This window comes from Dysidea avara, chromosome 3 (assembly GCF_963678975.1).
Source record: "Dysidea avara chromosome 3, odDysAvar1.4, whole genome shotgun sequence".
NCBI lineage: Eukaryota > Metazoa > Porifera > Demospongiae > Dictyoceratida > Dysideidae > Dysidea > Dysidea avara.
In genome coordinates, this window is record NC_089274.1 from 28,091,780 (window position 1) to 28,105,006 (window position 13,227).

The 13,227-nt window shown below is 40.4% G+C and overlaps 1 protein-coding gene across 4 annotated transcripts in view; it reads right to left on the reverse strand.

Moving 5' to 3' along the window:
* Nucleotides 1-13,227, reverse strand: part of LOC136250612 (transient receptor potential cation channel subfamily A member 1 homolog) — a 206,123-nt gene that overhangs the window by 118,141 nt on the left and 74,755 nt on the right. For all 4 annotated transcript variants that reach the window (XM_066042844.1, XM_066042845.1, XM_066042842.1 and 1 more), the window contains exons 7-8: nt 10,136-10,191; nt 2,303-2,390 (exon numbers count right to left, since the gene is read on the reverse strand). In XM_066042844.1, the coding sequence (XP_065898916.1) occupies nt 2,303-2,390; nt 10,136-10,191 (144 nt within the window). The remainder of the gene's footprint in view (nt 1-2,302; nt 2,391-10,135; nt 10,192-13,227) is intronic.

The window sequence follows — 13,227 nt, forward strand, 5'->3', positions numbered from 1 at the left end:
TGCAGTACTGCAGCCACCTGAGATATTGAAAGCTAGTACGCTATGGGTTATATCACTAACCTGCATTTGCTGTTCGACTCTCATCATGTAGTGCTCAGCATGCCAGTGTGCCATATAGACTAAGCACCAGACTAATCACCAGTAGTTCTCTCGAGCGAAAAAAGCAGCTAAATAAACGGTTTAAGTAAACAAAACCTAACTACTAAACGATACTAGTCTAATTATTCACACTGGCTAAACTCAAATCTGGTGGCATGACAAAACTGGTTCCCGCAATCAAACGTAAAGGTTAGTATTATTTAGAATATATTAGTTTTATTGAGTCATTGTCAAAGTGGACTACGGTTTAATCTGGGCTAAGGTGGCACCAGACTAGTAAGGTGTATAAGTACGTTTATATATATGTAGACTAGAGTTGTGGTCACCCGCGTTGGCTTTTTCGATCGCCATTGGCTGCTTGTAAACATTATACGTATTGGTGATGTTATGGCCCACAATCGACCTTTACATGTCAGGCTATAAAAGAATTCGAGTGATCTGTGAAGTGTCTTTCCACCTATTAGGTGAGGTGTCGTAGTGGTCTTGGCCACCGGCACTTGTGCTATGCTGCACAAAACCGCAGCCAGTGCAATATCTGTATATTGCACTGCGGTCGGTGCATTATAACTATAATGCACTCGTTGTGGTCTACAAAACCGCAACCAGTGCGTTATAATGCACTCGCTGCGGTCAGCAGCAGTGCAATATACAAATTATGGCACTGGCGGTGCCTTTGAACTGCCCACGCAGAGTGGTATATTATGATATATATCATTCACAACAATTTTATTACGTTTTCACAGCTTAAATTTCACACTAATTTCACAATGTTTTATAGTGTAATATTCAATTCACTTTCACGACCTTTCAATTATTTCTTGCATACTGAAATAGTGTAAATTAATGAAATTTTCAGTACAAATTCATAAGTATTTTCAGTACAAATTCAATACTACAGTTACTTCAAATTAAGATTTCACAACATTTTCACAAACTTTTCAGGTAATGAAATTTAAAAGATTCACAAACTTTTCAAGTGGTCAATTTCATACAGTTTCAGGTTATTATAATTCTGTGTGAATTTATTGTGAATATTTTTTCATACTATTTTCATTGCTCTGGTATCCAGTAGTGTTGTGGAAGCTGCCATTTACGTATTTTTTGGCATAGTTATAGTTTACACAATGGTTATAGTTTACACAATGGTTATACTGGAGCTATAACAAAGTGTAGGAGTTTGTACTACAGTGTACACCCTAATAACCATCAACTGTGTTCATTACTTGTTGACATGACAGCTTCAAAACTCTCGTAACATTATCAAAAGAAGCTTTGGAGGATTTATCAGCCCCAGTTCTAACATACATTCTCAAAAAATTTGCACCTATTACAGTAATAAAAAACATGATCAAATAAAATATACAATACTATTGCAACTTCTGTTTTCTGTAATCATCATAATCATCTGTGCCTGTAATTTGACAAAAATAAGCCCCAAAATCAGTTTTTGGATGGGTTTAGGGTATTACAGTACAATAAGAAGTAAACTATTACAAAAATAAGTGACAAATAGTCAAATACAATACAATACTAGTGTAACTTCTGAGCCTGTAGATAAAAGAAATTGGGTAAAAACAAAAAGTCAGATAATGGCTGGCTTTGTAGTAGTCCAAATACAAACAAATCCATGCAAAAACAGCTAAGCTAGGGTGTGGCTTAAAAGTCTGGGTAAAAAAGTTGTGAAAGTAAAAGTGGTGGCCAAGAATAGCTGCAATGATTGAAATTAATATCATTGCAATCATTTCTTGGCCACCACTTTGATTTCACAATAATTCACTCCCAGGCTTTTGAAGGGTGCACCCTTTTTACAGCTTAGCTGTTTCTTGCTATGTAGAAACAAAACATCTTTACATTACACCTGCATTTTTTCCATGATGGAATTGCAAGCAACCTTTCAATATATAACTAAAAACATGGTATATGGTTCAGTATGTTTTATAGTTTCATCCTAAGCAGCATACAGCTGTCTTTTATAAATCAACAATGTTTAGTAGTTTACAATTACAACACAAATGCCTTTAAAAATGTGTGACATTCTCAACTTGGTTGATCCTGGGTCATTTCAAGGTTATAATACTCTTCTGCAGATAGTACACTGTAGCTATGTAAATAACAACTTGCAAAGTGTCAGTGGTACGAGTTTTGGTGTGGACTGTGCTGGTTGTTGTAGAACCAGCTAAGTATACATTTACATAAAACTCACACTGCATCAATGTCAGCATGATGGCTGATCAACAGCTTGACAATCTTCAAGTGTCCATTAAAAGTGGCAATGTGCAATGGTGTTTTACCTGTAATAACATTGCCAATAGCTCTATGAACTCTACAGTCTACATCATGCAATACAATAGTACCAAGAGTAAATAATAAAACTTTTATTATATATATTTACTCTTGATAGTGCTGTATATTAGAGATCATGAAAGTTTGGGCTTTTCTGGCCAAAAATACAGCTTTAAGGTTTGTTGTGTACTTACGTATGCTTGAAAAATATTAGAATCATGAGGTATCACGCGACTGAACACATTGTTGGGGTACAGGGTTGGGACGTGACGAGCACCCGCGAGGACGCTGATACGAACCCTCCACAGAGTAACTTACATGGTCCTTCGAGCCGGAGACAGCGTTCTACCGATTCATCGCTCAACCACTAGTACACCCGCGAGCAAGCCTACGTGGGAGACTCGCATCCGAACCACAAACGAGAATTCCTTGGTACCGGGTGAATGGTACCTGAAGAGGCGAGTCCCAAAGTGTGTTACGGATTAGTCTGTTCTTGTCTGCCTTGTATTTAGTTGGTGCTCTCCAATTGGAGAGTGAAGATTGGCGGGAATCCTGGTGAGCCGCTTGCTACCATAGGATACACCGAACCGTGGAGTACGTGAGTACTACTATATAGAAGTAACTAGCAGTAGGCTAATCTGAATATGGCAGAAGGCTTGAGTAGAAAAAAGAAGGTCAGAGGTGGGCATCGCTCATCCACCAAACGTACAATTGCTACTCTGTATGAGGCCATAGAGTCTACAGAAAACCCTGATGGTATCTTAACTAAGCTAGAGCAGTGCAGAATTACTCTTAATGAGAAACGTGATACCCTAAAACAGTTGGATGATGAGATTTTAGAACTTGTAGAGGATACAGAAGTTGATGATGAGATTGAGCAGGTAGATGTATTTAGAGAGAGGATCCAAGTAGCTATTATTGATGCTACTGCTGCTGTTGACAGTAGGAAATCTAAGCGAGATCAACCACCTGAACCTCCCACACTTGAAACCGACGACGTCAGCAGTGCTGTCACAGAACCTACCACTACCTCTGTCTCTGCTCCAACCAGTGACAGTCCATCCTCTACTATTGTGAGCTCAGTTGGTGATTCACATACCATTTTGACATCACCTACCACAGTGAGCTCAGCTGACGAGTCACATACCAATGTGATACCATCTACTACAGTGAGCTCAGCTGTCGAATCACACACTACTTCCACATCAATTGCAGTCACCAGTACAGTTTCTAGTGCTCTGACAACTGTTATGGCTTCAATAGAACTACCACGACTATCAACTCCCATATTTAGTGTTCCCTCACTATACCCGCCTGCCATACCAAGAACAGATCATAGAATGATGTTTAGTAGCCCTTTCCGTCTGCCCCCACTTCCACCTGCTGGCCATACACCAATAGCAACATCCACAGAGCACGTTGCAAAGGTGAAATTACCCAAATTGTCCTTAAAGAGATTCAACGGAGACATTACACAATGGTCTACGTTTTGGGACACCTTTCAGTCATCCATTGATAGTAACCCAGGATTATCGAACATTGACAAATTTAATTATTTAAAGTCATTGTTAGAAGGGCCTGCATCGGAAGCTGTGAGTGGACTGAAGCTGACAGCCGCTAATTACACAGAAGCAGTACAAATTTTGAAGAAGCGATTTGGTAACAAACGACTCATTGTGGATAAGCATATGGAGAACTTGTTAAGTATTGATGCTATTACATCCCACAACAACTTGAAAGGTCTCAGACACCTTCATGACATGGTAGAGTCACAGATCAGGGGTCTGCGATCTCTGGGGGTACCTGCAGCCTCCTACGGTAGTCTAATGTCTTCTGTACTAATGGCCAAATTGCCCCAGGAATTTCGGCTCCTGGTGAATCGTGAGGTACATGATGAGGAGTGGAACCTAGATGGACTCATGCAGTTAATTGATAGAGAAATTGATGCCAGGGAAAGAGCTTCCATGGGCACTCACAATCTGCGGAGGACTCGCACAGACATATCCACTGCTGCTGCACTGTTATCTAGTGGTACATCCCAACCTAAGTGCTCGTATTGTCGTCAGAACCATTCGTCGACTTCCTGTAAGACAGTAGTCGATGTTGCAGCTCGTAAGCAGATTCTGCGAAGGTCTGGGAGATGTTTTAACTGCTTACGAAAGAATCACATGAGCCGGGAATGTCGTTCAAATGGAAGATGTAGCAGGTGTGGAGGTAGGCACCATGTTAGTATCTGTGATGGTTCCTCTGCAAACAACACTAGAGAGGCAGTAACTCAAGATGTAGCATCAAACCATCAGCAAGGAGAAGCTTTAAATCTAACCAGGGTGATGAGACCAAACACTGAAGTAATTGCCACTACATCAGCTTATTGTGGCTCAGTTAGGGCACCTGTGTTACTACAAACTGCTAGAGCCTTAGTGTTTAAGATTACTGATCCCCAGAGGAGGCTAGAAGCTAGAATTATGTTCGATAGTGGCAGCCAACGATCATATATAACACAAGAATTTGCTGATGCCTTGTCTCTGTCCCCGCAGTGCTCAGAAACAATGTTAATTAGGACCTTCGGCTCCCAGTCAGAAGCAAGGCAGGTTTGCGATGTGGTGTCACTTGGTATGGTAACGAAGGACGGACGAAGCCTGCAGTTCTCAGTCTTGACAGTTCCCTTTATCTGTGAGCCGTTAACTAGCCAGCCCACCTTATATGCTTCAGAGAACTATCCCCATCTGGCGAATTTAGAATTGGCAGACTATGCAAATGAACAAGATGAGTTAAGTGTTGATGTACTTGTTGGGTCAGACCATTATTGGAAGCTGGTGACCGGTGATATTGTTAGCGCTGAGGTCGGTCCTACAGCTGTTCGCACAAGGCTTGGTTGGGTTCTAGCTGGTCCAGTTGAAGGAATCTCTTCTCACACCTCCACCAATCTTGTAGTAACACACACCATGACAACTGATGCATATGTTTCACAAGACACAGACCAAGAGTTAGACAGGAAGTTGAAACTGTTCTGGGATCTTGAGTCACTTGGTATTCGGCCAAATGAAGCTACAGTATACACCGAGTTTGAAAACACCATTCGTTTTAGTGGTGGAAGATATGAGGTCTCCCTTCCATGGAAGGAGTCACACGCTGCTTTACCTGACAATTATGATCTCTCCCTAAAGCGACTAGCTGGACTTCTCAAGCGGCTTAGACACGATTCCAAGATCCTTCTACAGTATGATGCCGTAATACGTGACCAGATTAGGAGAGGAATTGTTGAACCCATAGAATCAAAGACACCAACCCACAACCGTATACACTATTTACCACACCATGCTGTCCTCCGGGAAGACAAGACTACAACAAAACTCAGAGTTGTATACGATGCATCTTCTCGAACACATGGTCCCCCTTTGAATGACTGCTTGTATACAGGACCTAAATCAGGACAGAAGATTATGGACATTCTACTGCGCTTCAGAGTTCATCGAGTGGCAGTAGCAGCTGACATAGAGAAGGCCTTCTTGATGATTGCTGTGAGAGATGAAGATCGTGACGCTCTGAGGTTCTTGTGGGTGAAGGATGTAAATGATGATGTGCCACATGTTACTGTTCTGAGGTTTACTAGGGTGGTGTTTGGTGTATCAGCTAGCCCGTTCCTCTTGAATGCAACCATTAAGCACCATATGGAACAATACAGTGTACAAGAACCAGACTTAGTCAGCTTGTTTATGAGGTCAATTTATGTTGATGACATTAGTGCTGGTGCGGATGATGACGATTCTGCCTTTCAGTTTTTTACAAGGTCCAAGGAGATTTTAGCTAGAGGAGGCTTCAATCTGCGCAAGTTTGTATCAAATTCAACGTCACTCAGCCGTCGTGTAGAACAGTTAGAAGGAAGCAATGAAGGCTTGACCCATGATACACCTAATGTTGTTGAAGAAGACAAGAGTTACACCAAGGACGTACTTGGTAGCAAGCAGCATTCAGATGGTGAACAGAAGATATTGGGGGTTAAGTGGAACTTTGTTCAAGACACCTTAATATTTGACCTCAATGAACTTGCCAACGTAATGAATAGCTTGAAGGCCACGAAGCGGCAGATAGTTGGTGTAACTGCTAGACTCTATGATCCTCTTGGATTTATGTCACCGGTTATTGTGAAGTTAAAAATGTTTTTCCAAGAATTATGTGCAAGTAAAGTGGAGTGGGATGAGCCCCTTAGTGGCCAGTTATTGATCAAGTGGAACTCTTTGTTGTCTGGATTTAAGGGAGTTGTGACCTCTATTCCAAGATGCTATGTCTGGAGTGTCACAGAGGAAGCAAGTAGGTGCAGCTTTCATGGATTTTGCGATGCATCACTTGGTGCTTACGCTGCAGTGGTCTATGTGAAGATCGAGACGCCTTGTGGGATCACAACAAGCTTTGTCGCGTCCAAGACCAGGGTTGCTCCAGTGAGCAAACAAACTATACCACGTCTACAACTCTTATCAGCACTCCTGCTTGCCAATCTAATCACCACCGTAACAGATGCATTAAAGGATGACATGCCTACAGATTCAGTGACATACTATACTGACTCTAAGGTCTCGTTATGTTGGATCAAGGGAGTTACGAAAGAGTGGAAACCATTTGTGCAGAACAGGGTCAACACTATCAGGAGATTGGTACCACATGACCAGTGGAGGTTTTGTCCTGGGGAAGACAATCCAGCTGATCTTCCTTCGAGAGGTGTGTCACCTTCTGATTTAGTGGGAAGTGTTATGTGGAGATATGGCCCCCAGTGGCTGACTGAAGTAGAACCAGAAGGCGAAGATGACCTGATCACTCCTGAAGAATGCATGAAGGAAATAAGTTACGTCCCAACATGTAATGGTAGTATCAACTGATTGTGGTGGTGTTGGAAACATCATGGACTGTGCACGGTTTGGTACCCTAGGCAAGTTGCTGCGAGTTACAGCATATGTGTTGAGGTTTTGCACAACATTGAAGGCCAAGATCCAACGACAAGAGCTCAGGATGCCAGCCACACTGGGAGCATCAGAGCTACAGGCAGTTGAGGCTCTTTGGGTCAAAGAGGCACAGTCTTGTTTAAAGAAAGTTCAGAACTTTAAAATGTGGGAGCAACAATTTGTGCTCTTTCTGGAAGCGGGAGTGTGGCGATGTAAGGGAAGGTTGGGAAATGCTGACATTTCTTACACTTCTAAGTACCCTGCACTACTGACTAGAGAGCACCCATTGACAACAATGATCGTTGAAGAAGCACACAGGAAGGTCATGCATATTGGTGTCAAGGAGACCTTGACTGAAGTCAGGTCCAAATATTGGATTGTTAAGGGTCGTCAGTTCGTTAGAAGAGTCATTCACCGATGTTTTATCTGCCGGAAACTAGAAGGACATCCTTACAGCTTACCACCACCTCCTCCTCTTCCCGAGTTCAGAGTCACTGAGTTGCCTCCATTTTCATACACTGGTGTGGATTTTGCAGGCCCATTGTATGTTAAGACGCAAGGTTTGGTCAAAACCAGAAAGGTATGGATATGTTTATACACATGCTGTATTGTCCGAGCTGTTCATTTAGAACTTGTCCCTGACATGACCACAGACAGCTTCCTGCGCTGTTTTAAGAGATTTGTTGCTAGACGGGGCATCCCTCAGAGAATGATTTCAGACAATGGCAAGACCTTTAAGGCAGCAGCCAAGAACATCAACATGTTATGTAGGCACGACAGAGTGCAAGAACTCAGCTCCAGTGTTGGTGTGGAATGGTCATTCAATTTAGAGAAGGCTCCCTGGTCAGGTGGAATATTTGAAAGGATGATCAGAGCTATGAAGAGATGCCTTAAGAAAACCATTGGCCGAGCTAACATTACCTATGATGAGTTGATGACTGTTGTCACTGAAGCAGAGATGATCTTGAACTCACATCCCCTCTCATATGTATCTACAGAAGACATAGAGGAATCACTCACACCATCTCACCTTCTTATTGGACGTCGTTTACTGAGCCCTCCAGCTGTGGGCGAGGAGAGTCCACCTGAGGTCTCACAAGTAGCATTGAGCAAGAGAGTAAGGTACCTTGATCGTATAATGTCTCACTTCTGGAAGCGGTGGAGATCTGAATATCTGCTTGAACTACGAGAATCTCATCGACGCAATGGCACTACTCAATGTATGTCTCAGCAAGAATTGAAAGAAGGCGATGTTGTGCTCCTACATGACGACAATAACTTTAGAAGTTTCTGGAAATTAGCAAGGATTGAAAAGCTTCTGAAGGGATCAGACAAGCAGATTAGAGGTGCAATGATACGTGTCCCCTCAAGATCTTCAACTACCATCCTGAGACGACCACTAAAGTGTATCTACCCATTGGAGATCTCTTGCCAAGATAGGAGCACCCCCAAGGAAGACGAGTTGAGGAGTGATGGAATAAAGAATACAGAAGTTATAGAAGAGACACCTGTGGTAGGAGACACAGTTACCAGTAGCCGACCCAACGAGCTGCAGCACAGAAAGCTAGAGAGTGGATGAAGACTATGGTTTCTCAACTGAATAATGTTTAACACTTGTATGCATGTATGTAAGACATTTCTAGTTAAGCTGTTGATTTATCCTTGGTTGACCAGCCTGTAACCAGGTCAACGGGGGGGTGTTGTGTACTTACGTATGCTTGAAAAATATTAGAATCACGAGGTATCACGCGACTGAACACGTTGTTGGGGTACAGGGTTGGGACATGACGAGCACCCGCGAGGACGCTGATACGAACCCTCCACAGAGTAACTTACAAGGTTATTTTCAGATATATATAGATTTTTCATACTTACGGGTCCCTGGTCCCAAGGGGTTTGGATAACTGAGGTTCCACTGTATGTATCGGTATCACCCTAAAACCAGCCTCACAATACCTCCATGGCATCTTGGCAGGTAAAACCAAGCCTAAAACCACTTTTAATACAAGCTGAAAAACTTTCAAAAAGTTGCTATATTTTTTTAAATTTAGTGCACCTGACTGACTGACTGACTGACTGACTGACTGACTGACTGACTGACTGACTGACTGACTGACTGACTGACTGACTGACTGATGCAAGCGGAACTCGATAACAGCTAAAGCTATGGGCTTGATTTATTTTGCTATTCCATGTCACTTCAGTCTTTTGGTGTACCACAGTATGTACAATGTGTGCTTCATGGCTTACCTGTGTCCTCCATTATCTTTGCTGACAGCACAGGGTGTTAATTCGTGGTAGCACCATGTGATGGCTTCTCTATGTTTGATGGGAAACATTCAAATTTTCCATTGTGACTAACTGACTGCACACTGCGTAACAAGCTGAACACGCTGAAAACAAAGCGTAATGGCAACTTTGCTATTTCAGTAATTGATATTTGGGGTGCGAGTTAAAGAGAAAACAATAAGCCTGGTGCCATTCTTTCCATTCTAATGTGTATGCATGGTGTTCACCAGTCATAATAATGTTACAAAAAAGTAAATAAACAAGTACTAGGAATTTTAAGTTAGATTAGGGATCATAGAAATAAAAAATAGTGAAATAAGGGAGGTCTCCTACACCTGAAGATATACTAGAGGACATTTAATCCCTACTTCAGAGTTTATACCCATGACTGAATTAGGAATTAAATGTCCACTAGTATATCAGTAACCTCCCTTGTTTCACTACTTTTTATTTCTATGATTGCTCATCGAGCTTAAAATTCTTATACTTGTACATATGTACAATAGCACTAATGAAATGTGACATACCATATATATCTGTTAATGTCACTTTGGCACCATTCTTGAGCAACTCCATTGCAACCCTACACACAATTACCATTATTAGCTGTATGTAGTGTACATATATGTTTCTTACTAGCTATTGATAATGAATATATATGCATCTAGAAATTAAAAGTTTTGAATTTGCTTCATTGCAATCCCATCTGCATACTGTGTTTTGATAAAATCAAACCTCCATACATTTACATACAGAGCTTTGCTCAATTACTCTAATAAAGCATTTATTAGAGAAAGTCAATTAGTGTTCGGATCATTTCAACAAAAAAAATCCTAACCTCTTCAATTTTCATGAAATTTGGCACAAAGATGTACCCTATCAAGAAACTTTCTCACACCAAAATTTGGCTCATTTCATTGGTCTCCCTTTAAGTTATCACCACTCAAAGTTTCTGTTAAAAATTTCATCTAGCTTATACTTCTTTAATAAAATGCTCACAACGTTGCTTGTGACTAACATAGAAACTTCTGGTTTGGATATTTGAAATCCTTATTAAATTCTCTTTTAGTGGAGTGGCTAAGTTATATGATCGTTCACTTTGTGATAAAAGCACCAAATTTGATGTGGTAATACTTTATGTCATGTATTTTCATTTTAGGATGGGTACCATTAAAATCTACAATGATAAAACCACCATAATTAGCATTTTTGAAAAGCTTTGAACCAAGAAAACTTTACAAACGTACACTTCTTAGCTCTACATGCATACAACATATAAATGAACATCAAAACACGTTTGTGCGTGTAGCAAGAACATGTTTATAGTAAATTGTTTACATTTTTCAGTAAAATCATGACCATACACTGTATGGAAAGAGCTACACTTTACCTGAAATGTATTTGCAGCCAAAATTTTAACAATTACATTGATAGTCTGAATCGATTAACATCATGTTTTTTTGTTGTTGTGGATCATCGTACAGTACAATAATACTGTATAGTAGGGACCACAAAGGGTTGGGCATGTGATAGCCCATGAAAAAACATCACCAAAAAACTAGCCTCATTTTTCCCTGATGACGATGAGGCAGTATTGGTTAGGTAAAACTAAGCCTAAAATAGCCTTCATATCAACCCGAAATGCTTTCAACAAGTTGCTATGGAATTATTGAATTTTCTAGTGACTGACTGACTGACCAACCGACAGACAGACATACAGACAGAATGACTGACTGACTGACTGACTGACTGACTGACTGACTGACTGACTGACTGACTGACTGACTGACTGACTGACTGACTGACTGACTGACTGACTGACTGACTGACTGACTGACTGACTGACTGACTGACTGACTGACTGACTGACTGACTGACTGATACCTTCAGACAAGCATAACTTGATAACAACTAAGGCTACTGGCTTGATTTTTTCACTGTTCAAGGTTGTACATACAATGCAATCTTAACGGACTTACCAGTGTCTTCCTTTGCGTCCCATTCATCTTTGCTGACAGTGCAAGGTGTTGATTCGGAGGTAGTGTGTGATGGCTTCCCTAGTGGAAATTGTCCATATTTTCCATAGTTGCTATTTTAATTGCAGAGGTACATTTTGAACAGATCTTGATTCATAATGCTGTGCAATGCGCTAAACATAGCTGACAATGAAGCATAATGGATACTTCACTTTTCAGACGATAATTTATAGCTGGACCATTTGTTCTTTTGATGCGATATGTAAATATAGGAATTTTAAATTTGAGTAGGGACCACAGTAGAAAAAAAAGGTAATGAAACAAGGGGGTTGCCTATACATGTAACCATACTAGTGCAAATTTATCCCTACTTTAGTTTGTTTCAGGGTAGCATTAGCTATAACCATGACTAAAATAGGGATAATTTTGCACTAGTATGGTTACATGTGTAGGCAATCTCCATTGTTTCATTGCTTTTCTTTCTACTGTGGTCCCTACTCAAATTTAAAACTGCTGATTTTTCCATCTATTTGTGTTAATAATGGATGCTGGCTACCAGCACACATTCAAGATTTGGGAGTACTGGTGTTCACCAATCAACACATATTCAAAATGGCACAGAGTTATATATAGTGCACCTTATGGAGATGGATTGCTTGAATAAAATCAATTTGTGGATGATGGAAAATCTGTTCTAGGCACCATGAGCAAGCTCTTCACTACCAACCAGCTTTTGAAAAATAAGTTAATACTACTTCTATTAAGCTGGGTAATGTATAGGAGATGCTAGACCCTAAGGGTTATTTGAATGAAGATGCAGTCAAATTATTTTTTGTGCTAAACAGTTAGGCACAGAGGCAAACTTGCTATTACACCAAGAATTGCCTTGTTTAACTCAATAATTGGAACCAAAGCACTATTTAAAACAGCAGCACTCAAAAATGATTGTCAATTCTCTGCTAGGTTGTTTACTGTATAGCAGTCAAGAGAATCAGCCTTTAAATTAAAAATGCTTTAAAGCCTCATGAAAATTACCCTGTACTTTCTCTGTTGATCATCTGGCTTAAGCTTACCAAATCCTTGCATTAGGTAATGCGTCATGTCTGATCTGCTGTTGGTAATATCAAGATATTTTGGAATATGTGGATAACAAAATCTGTTGTTTGCAGCTAGACATTGTATGGATCTTTATTTTTCTAAAAGGAAACAATAAGTTCATATGGCTGGGGGAGGTTACAGAAGATGTGTGTTAAATAACACAATTATCTGAACTAGTCTACTTTTTGAGTAACAATAATACTAAAGAAGAGAAATTGCTTTGCTACATATATTTCTCCAAACAGAAAATGTAAAAACATTAACCACAAAGCAATTTATAGCTATAAAGCTACCACTCATCTTAACAGATCTTTCAACGAGCAAAGCTAGCACTGAATTGTAAGCAGAAATTGAACCTTGGAATCATGAAGTGAGTCAAGTGACCGATACTAGAATGTTATAATTCATGTTGCTCATGCTACAACACATGGTCACATTAAATATGGACACTGAAGTAATTACCCCAGCGAACGATTTGGGGTTGACAGAGGAATGGGAGTTTAAAGATTTACCTTTATATAATTCTACATAAATTATTGCACCAA